The sequence below is a fragment of the Palaemon carinicauda genome, chromosome 2 (genome assembly GCF_036898095.1).
Source record: "Palaemon carinicauda isolate YSFRI2023 chromosome 2, ASM3689809v2, whole genome shotgun sequence".
In the NCBI taxonomy this organism is placed as follows: Eukaryota; Metazoa; Arthropoda; class Malacostraca; order Decapoda; family Palaemonidae; genus Palaemon; species Palaemon carinicauda.
Window position 1 is genome coordinate 57,956,290 of NC_090726.1, and position 10,000 is coordinate 57,966,289.

Sequence of the window (10,000 nt, forward strand, 5' to 3'; positions counted from 1 at the left end):
GTACATACTATTTCTAAAAATAAAAATTCATAAGCTATATTTCTAATATTTTTCTGAAGAACTATAAACTATCATAATTCATCTTAAGTTGATTTCAAACCCAATTTCAAATTCATTAAAATTTCTCTTTAACGTATTTTGCTTGATGATAATGTACTGACATTTAGCTCTGTTCTTAATAATCACAGCAATTCTTAAAAAGACAATAGTAAAATACATATAAAGAGAGTTATAGTAGTAATGAATACTAACTGGAATCTGTTCTTTCAGCTTTGCACAGAGGCTCAGACCTGGGCCAACAGACTAGCGCACTACAGTCTACTAGAATACAGTTCAGAGTACGGACGTGGCGAAAATATACTTACCTCAGTATCTAAAAAGGAATTATCAGGTAAGACATCTGACAAATCTAATATTAAAACTCCTTCTGAATCTGCACTACAATCCAATGTTTTGACCCATTTGTCAGTTCTTTGGTCTTATCGTAATTATTCCCTTAAAAGTGATTTAGGCGAGGTTGGAAATGTTCCAAATCAGTAAAATGTAAATACATTAACCATACGTTCTTCTTTTCTCTAGAGAAAATATATATATATATATATATATATATATATATATATATATATATATATATATATACATATATATATATATATATATATATATATATATATATATATATATATATATATATTATATACTGTATGTATATGCATACAATTGGTCGCAGGAAAAGTCCTTAATTGGCAGATGAACATCTTCACATAAGGTCAATCTACTAACATTCTTATTATTTTAGAATACAGAGAAAATATATAATTATTGCCCTGTTGTTTGTTTGGTCAGAGCTACAAAACGAAAAGTAGCACGTGGTTTACAGTTCCGTATTCTCATGTAAATAGCACGAATGTGAAAATATAATGAATCTGCGAATTTTTAATGTGCATGGATGTGGTGCTGGTGAGAATAATACCCTAATCGCTGCTTTGTTTACGGACAGAACGCTGCATGTTTTGGCGATGATAAACAAAGGTGAAAGGGAAAGGTGTGCAAGCATGAGAATGATAATACCCTAATCGCTGCTTTGTTTACGGAGAGAACGCTGTATGTTTTGGCGATGATAAACAAAGGTGAAAGGGAAAGGTGTGCAAGCATGAGAACGATAAAGGGATATGCATCAAAATATAGCTCTGAATAAGGTACTTGAGGGGTGTAAAGCTAGGAAGACATAGTACTTATGAGTTTGGAGAGTGAAAATGTCTCAATTTGAGGATATTGATAAGAAGATAAAGAATATGGAGAGAAGAGATTTGGTGGAAGTGGAGAGGGCATATCAGACAAACAACCCCTTAATGTATGGATAACGGTGGGAAAGAAGAGGGATAAGATTTAGTACACCAGGAGAAATAGTTGGGACAATGAGTGCCACGACTGAAAAAAGAATTAAAGTAGAATCGAAAGTTACTGGACTAGTTTGATTCTGGGTCTTTCTAGGTTTGAAGAATTTGTGGGCTTAGGCTCTGATCATATGATATATGGTCAGTCTCTAAGGCACTGTCCTGCTTGTTAGGGCAATGTCACTATCCCTTGTCTCTGCCATTCATGAGTGGCCTTTAAATGGTGGTTGTACTAAGTAACTTAAATGCAAAGGTAAGTGGCAAAGAAAAAGATGGCATAGTGAACAAATGAAGAGTTCCTGTAGTACGCGGGACTGAATTGCCTTATGGAATTATGGTTGGAAAGGGGTCATATGGGAAATACTTTGTTTTCATAGAAAAAAAAGACTACAATTAATTTAGGGTAGCTGGAAGTACAAATTCATGAAGGGTATGGTGTCAAACGTGGCAGTAGGTTCATCAATTAATTGCTTGATTGGAGTAAAATGTAAGAGGGGTGAAGTTCAAGTCAGAGAGCAAAGGATGAAAATGTAGTTATCAGGTAATGTATACAAGTGGGTTTGATAGGAAGAGAGCAAAATAGCCATGTAAGAATTGTATAATTCTAAATATGCAGACATACATAAGAAGAATACTCTAAAACCTATTTCTAATATCCACATTTTCAAATAACATTCACTGAAATACACCCAGCCAGTATTGAACAGTTATATTGGAAAATATGAAAGATAACAAAAACACTTTTAAAAGGAATAGCTGAAGAAGATATATTAAGGCAACCTACTCCTTAGTTATAGTTTAGGATCATCACTGGAGAACAAGAACAAAAAAGAACCAAAGACTAATGAAAAACACGTGAAGAAACCATAATTTGTTTCCATAAATGATGTCTGGAACTCCAACAGTCTAGACACTGAATCTTGGAATATTTTGGCTCACTTTGGAAAGAATGGCATCGAAAGTATATAAATACATACATACATACATATACCAAGGCACTTCCCCCAATTTTGGGGGGTAGCCGACATCAACAAAAGAAACAAAACAAAAAAGGGGACCTCTACTCTCTACGTTCCTCCAGCCTAAACAGGGACTCAACCGAGTTCAGCTGGTACTGCTAGGGTGCCACAACCCACCCTCCCACATTTCCACCACAGATGAAGCTTCATAATGCTGAATCCCCTACTGCTGCTACCTCCGCGGTCATCTAAGGCATCGGAGGAAGCAGCAGGGCCTACCGGAACTGCGTCACAATCGCTCGCCATTCATTCCTATTTCTAGCACGCTCTCTTGCCTCTCTCACATCTATCCTCCAATCAAGGAGGATATAAATGAAAAAAGGGAGATTTCCCTAATCAAAATGTCACACTACCGATATCTATAAACGTACAATTCATAAATGCATATAAACGAATTCTTTTATTTAAAAAGAAAGACTCGACAAATCTCTTTCCATTGCCTTACTGCAATAATGTACAATGGACACAGAATTCCCGGTACACCTCGCTCTGAAGAAGTGCACCCACTCAGACCCTAACTGCATTGCGAATTACTCTGTTTAACCCGGCAATTCTTCAGAGCGAAGTATGCCAGGGACTCCTGCATCCAACTGTACATGAGATAAAAGAAAGAAAACATTTTACATATAGTTATGGTAAGGAATGTAAATTCATATACTATAAAACCTATGCAACATCAGGGATGGGTTTTCAGTACATTAAACCTTCTGTATTGTCAGTATTAGACATGAAACTAAACAGTAAACACAGAAGCACTTTTTTGTCAATGCCTATGTATTCAATATAAGGGGAAATACTTTCATACTAAATATCATCAATCATACTTGGAAATCTCTCTATCATAAAGGTTGTGCTGTATGTTACTAAGAATGTGACACAAATGATTCTTCTCAAATAATTACAGTATAACCAAAATAAGAAACAAATCTAGTAACTTACAGTGAGCAACATATTACAAGGACAGATATTGGAACCGACGACATTATCAACATTCTCACACAATGAAAGGAGATATTAAGAAAGAAAACACAGTTAGTGTAGATAATCAAGTTGACTTCAACTGTCGACTAAACAGTCTCACAAACCAAGGTAGCCTTGATAACTCATACAAACAAACAATAGAAGGCAGGAGTTCCATATTTCAAAAGGCAAATGTATAAGTCAGATTAATATACTTGAAAAAAAAAAAAACGAAGTCTAGAGAGCACCAAAGAGAATAAAAAGCTCGATGTGTGCAATACAGCCAAGAAGTTGATATACTGTAAATACAGTTAAGAAGTTCTCAGTACAGCACCCAAAATAGAGACTGTGCAATGAATTGATGACACAACCTTACGACATGTTTAATGTAAACCCAAGATGGAATTTAGAACTCCTTACAGATCAACCATATCACCATTACCTAATTCCAATGAGAAAACTAGTTTATGAAAAATATCCCAAAAGTCAGAAGATATTGTTTTATACAACATAAGTCCTGTACACAACTGAAGACATGGTCAGTGAAAACTTTAAGGAGTGTTAGGAAATACGGCAGAACAGCCAATTTGTTCTGAAAATACTACACAGCACAAGGCATCTGACAAGAGTATCCGATACTTAGAGAGACTCCATGAGAGACTAGGTAGCTTTGGATTCCTCTGAACCTTCGGTAACTTTCGAATAGGGATTCTGGAAATAAAGCTCTCAAGTTACTCACAACTATGGATTTAATTTGCATCCCATAAACAACAAAAATACACAGCTACTATTTCAGTTGTAGTAAACTTTGAGCCACGTATCTGCCAGTTTCATTATTTATCAATACCTAATTAAAAATAGAACTCTAAGATGAAAGCTTGTAAAATAAAACAAAAATAAATTTAAACAGTGTTAAACTACACAGTACTGTTGACATGACTCTTTCAGAGGCTGTTTTTCAACAATGTTCATGAATAAGCAAAATTCATAAAGCAAAGTTATAACATCAATTAAATGGATGAGAAAATAATTATCTTAATTGCTTTAGATATCTGAGTTTCCCGAAATCCTGTACCCCTATCGCTTCAACCAAATTAAATTTTCAATAGTGGTTCTGGGTGTAACTCATCTGCGTATTTTTGCCTGTAATGGGCTAATGCACTACTTAAATACAAATCATATAACTTTGGAGGAGACTGTAAGTGTACCCTTAACTTAACCCTTAGATAATCAGGTTGGATAGATGGATGGATTTGGGACATATAGCCTAATGATAAGGCCTGTGGACCACTCGGCACCCAAGTATATTTTGGATAAAATCCTAGTTAAACTATTGGGATAAAAGTTAGAGGAGGTCGGACGGTAAGATGGAATAAAAGATGCAACAGAAGTAAAGTAAAAGAATATAAAGCAAATGCAGCTAGGGGCCGAAGTAACGCTGTAAAGACCCTTATACAATACCATGAACTACAGAAATCTGCCTACTTCATCCCTTTCCTTTCAACTCAACTAGACTATGAATTTTAAGATTATTCTATTTGATCTAATATATCCATAGTGACGTGCACAGCAAAACTTGAGTTTCAATATAATTTAACCTCTACCTTGATTACCTAAACCGGTAAGACTTCAATCAAACCTTGACTAATTCCTAGCAAATAAAAAATTCGTTTCCAGGTGCATCCCACAACATAGATCTTAAAAATTATTCTAACAAAGGTGGAAAATAATACAAGAGCCAACCCATTAATAATGTTTTCTTCATTAAATTATATAAATGAAAAATAAGGCTAAATCATATCAATAAAACCACGTCACTCTTTTACTTTGCATATTTACAAAGTACAAAAACTTCAACTTTTTTTGGCATACAGAACCTCATTATGGTTATTCCACCAAAAAGGAGATCCAGGAGTTTACTTGCTTCACTCTATGAATAATCGTCACCTAATTATCATTTCAATACTTTAGTTAATTTCTTAATTTTGTCTTGGTGTTTGCCTTACCTAATTGCCAATATCCATGCCACAAGTAACAATATTCACCTTACCATCTACAAAACTCTTTAATATGAAAGCATTATCTTCATTTGCTCTTTGATAAGTATTGGAAAGACTCTAAGACCATTTTCAAGACTCCTCGGGCAATTTTTAACTCTCCTTTTTCATACTAGAGCCATTTCTAATTTCTACCCATCCATTAAAGATGTATACTCTAAAGTCTAGAGGCTTCAAGTATTTTTCAACATTTCTTTTGCTTTTTCAGGTAGCGCTGTGGCCAAAGCTTGGTATGAAACAGGTCGAAGTTTTAAATATGATGTGAATGGATCCGCCGATCTTGCACAAGCTGGTAAGACACTAAAACATTCACATAAGATGTTGATTTAATTTCTTTGTCTTTTAGAGTAAAAATTGGGGGTCAGAATGTAAAAAGACCACTAAAAAAATGACTTGTAATAATAAATGGATTACATTTTCAAGTAATGAATTTTATGCTATTCTAAAAAAAACTTGGGGTAACACCGTATGATTACTTTCATGTTCTATTTCACTGAATTACCACGTCTTGGGTTAATAAATATATCACATTATCATGTTTGCCCAAAAACAACTATCACGCAAGAAGAGTATGAAATTATTCAGGCATTATGAGACCACAGGGATCTGTGGGTAGAATGTCAATTTTGCACTTGAAAAATTTTATTTCTATCATTATATTTGCAATGGTAAAGCTACTGTTTACATAAATATTGTCTGTTAGGATAATCGTTTAAGTCATAATCACTAATCAAAAGCTATGATTCTTAAAATTATCATTTACCCCCAAAACAGGTCCTTTTTCTCAAGTGGTGTGGGAATCAACACGAGCAGTCGGTATTGGTTTTGCCCGAGGGACAGATGGTCGTACCGTTGTGGTGGCGAGGTACTGGCCTCCTGGCAATATAGGAGGCCAGTTCAGCATGAATGTAAAGCCAAGTGTCAATGAAAAGGAACCAGACAAGAACAGAGGTCCTATGATGTCCCGCACCCGCCAGGAAGCTCATTTCTACGTTAGCATTGCCTTGGAACCTCCGGGGAAGGTGAAAAAATGTGAAAGAGAAAAATTCCTAAGTGGTTTTAGATTTCCTAGAAAAAAAGTGCCAGAGGAGAGTTTGTCCAGTGAAACGCTTTTGCCAAACGCTGCCACAATTGACAGCCTCATACCAACCACGCCTGTCAGGAATGGGGCTGCTCGGACCTCAAAGTTATTTCCCATCTGTTGTGTGACCCCTGCAAAGACTGAAGAGCGATGGGCCCAGCCCAGTGCTCGTAGCTACCGACACTTACAGCAGCAACAACAAGCATCTCGACTCGAACCTGAAGAGCTTGACGTGGGTACTATAAGAAGGAGCGGGAGAGGGGCCATCCCTATATTAAAGGAGGACCAAATTGAAACCATAAGTTACTCTCCTCATCACAGTGAGGACTTCTCTCCAAACAAGAAATCCATATTGCGAACCTCACCTAGAAGTTCTCCTAGATTAGCACCATCTCCTAGGTTGGGCGAGTTTTCTAAATTATCCTCGGGGCCGAAGTTAACTCTCTCTCCCCGTCATGGTGCTTCCCCAAAGCCGGGTTCTTCTCCCAGACTTGGGGCAACCTCACGACTAAAAGCTCTGTCAGGATCGGGTGAACATGGCGTTGTCATAGCAACGCTGTAGCGCCCATAATCCCAACTATGCAGGACTAGTGGCTTGTTATTGTTGTTGTTCCTAATTCCTAATAAAAGAAAAAAGATTTATCAGGTAGAGTTTAAACAGTGTGATGGCTGCAAGTTAAAAGTGTGAGTATCTGGTTGCCAGGGAAAATACTGTCCTCTTACTAAACATTGAAGTGGTCTCCAGTGGATATAGTGCATGGCATGTGGCTGCAGACAATTATGTGAGACATAAAAGCTTATGAATTCTGATAAAGATACAGTTGAACTAATATAAAACATAAGCAGTTACTCAAAACAAGTGGTTGATTATGTTAAAAGAAAATCAGAATTTGCAGGATTTCTGGCAAATTCCAATACGATTTTCTCCAAATTCCTGAAGTTTCAGGAATGATCGCTTCAAAAAAGCCTCTGACATTATTTTGATATGATTAGAATAAAGTGCATTATATATACCTCCTTTTTTACTTTTACTATAAATATTAATGCATATTTTCATGCATTGCTAGAATGTAAAGCCTTCTTCTGAAGTTTTAAGGTCTGCAATAAGGAAATCAAACAAAGAAGGAAGTTGCTCAGGTGGATTGCTCACTAACTGTAAGGTCTTTCTTATTTCATGAGGAGGCACCTTACACTTCTAATTCAAAGAGCTGGTCAATAGGTAGATAAGCATTTGTGGGAACGACAAAATGTGAAACCCACTAATAGGAGTGTTTCTTTAAGAAGTGAAGAGCTCCTTGTTTGATAAGGAGGGACGTGCAACAATGACAGAGAAACATGGAAGCCAGTGGATAATATGGTACCACGTGATGACAACAGTTACAAAAACCCATTTACTGAACCAGATTGTAAACTTTTCTTTCTCTAAGGAAATAATTCTTGGCAATAAAAATAAATTATCAAGTCTGTAAACTTTATGAATTTATCACTGTAATCTTGAAATATGAATCATTTGCTAAGAATTATTTCAAATTAGATGACCAAAATTGTACTTTCTTACGTTGTATGAAAATCGCATTATTTCTTTGTAAGGCTACCCTAAATTAATCAGACTGCAAAACAACCAATCAAATTAAAGCAAAACGTATTTGGAAAACAAGAAGAAGAGGTTACATATTAGTGCCAAGTTAGATTTAGTCAGCAAAATTCGTGAAGCTTTTACATCTACTGATTTTTTAATGCTTCGCACTTTGTACAAGTACCGACAAATTTTTTAATATTTCCTTTCTTTCTTTGTTTTGTTCAGCAGGTTATTTCAAATATTTACAGAATGCAACGTTGTTGTTATAGGTTGGAATGACATAGAAAGGAGTGTTATCCAATGAACAGACATTGTTTATTGAATGTTACCGGCAACTTTAATGTAATATAAGCTAACAACAGATTAAAATATGGGTGTTCTGGGAATTACTTTTACAGAGGTCACTTTAATCTTAGCATAGAAAAATCATCTCCAAGCTAGAAAACCTGACGATTTATCAGAAACTCCTCCAGAATACCTATTCAGCTTACCAGAAACTTCTCTCTACCCGAGGTGTAGATTTATTGACAGGTCAACCAGGTAACCCTTTGAGCATTTCTTAAAATTATCCCAATATATCTATGATAAAGTTTACATTCCTCAAACCTTTAGCAATTTTTCAAGAAATAATACGTCAGTGAAGTTCACATGGCAACTTCAACAAACAAATCTGTTCACGGGAAGTTCACTCTAAAAAATGCTTCCATTATTCACTCAATGCACGTGACTGAATGCTTACGCAGTTGCTTCAAGGTTAGAACTGATAACATATTGAGACCATGCACTATATGAAGGGGTTAATCGGGAGATTTCTCACCGCAGGTGTCCAATGTTACCTCTGTATCTGTGCGTTTTTAATGCTAATAATGGTGCTAATTTTCATTGATTTGCCTCCCTTGACACTATCCTCCCTCCCATTTACACTAACCAGAATTTAATTATTAGTAAAATCAAAGTTTACAATATATACAATGAAAGTCATATGTTCCTTAGTGATACCTGAAATAGATTCACAATGATGAGATGATCAAATGGATGTACTCTGCAGTACATTACTGAATTTCTGATAAACTAAACCTTATAATCCCAAAAGTTCTATGTTAAATTCTCATTTTATACTCAAAGCAAATCAAAGAAAGCTTTCTCTTCTTTATAAATTAATCAAAAATCATTTCACAATAAGAAAATTCTTCTCAGAGGAGCTGATTTCAGAGCAAAACAAAAGTTTTCACTTCCCAAAAAATCAAATAGCCATTTAAATTTCTTTAAATTTCAGCCAAATGTTCTACAAAAACCCAAATCAAAACATCTTGAATAAGATTATTTAAAAAGATCTGAAGGAAAACAAGTCACACACGCGCGCGCGCGCACACACACACACACACATATATATATATATATAGTATATATATATATATATATATACATATATAGGTTAAATTAACAAATTAGCATTATCAATGTGTGGTCACAAGCAAATCATATACTTGGGAAGACTGAGACTGACTTTATCGAAACAGAATTACAAAGTAAAACTATTTTGATACGTGGAAGAATGTCAACATATAATCAAAATCAAAATTACTCGTCAATTTCCTCCTTAATAATAATAATAATAATAATAATAATAATAATAATAATAATAATAATAATAATAATAATAATAATAATAATAATAATAATAATATCTTTTGGGGGGGATGATTACAGTAAACAAACATTAATCTTGACTTCTTTGATATACCATGTTAGAGAAATATAAATAATTAATCAAAATCAAATCAAACGATCAACAGAGGATAAATTTTTAACCTGATCTAACTTTAGCTCTCTTGAAATGCCAATTAACTAAATATTTTTAATTCTAAATGCACAACTTGAATGCTAAACTAAGAATAAGGAATAAT

General features: G+C 34.9%; 1 protein-coding gene across 1 annotated transcript in view; it reads left to right on the plus strand.

Annotated features, from left to right (window-relative positions):
- The window catches only part of LOC137616743 (uncharacterized), a 70,271-nt gene extending 61,223 nt beyond the window's left edge, over positions 1–9,048 (plus strand). The window contains exons 6-8 of the mRNA XM_068346747.1: positions 271–391; positions 5,642–5,725; positions 6,208–9,048. Coding sequence (XP_068202848.1) covers positions 271–391; positions 5,642–5,725; positions 6,208–7,076 — 1,074 coding nt within the window. The 3' untranslated portion in view covers positions 7,077–9,048. The remainder of the gene's footprint in view (positions 1–270; positions 392–5,641; positions 5,726–6,207) is intronic.
- Positions 9,049–10,000: the final 952 nt, after the last annotated feature.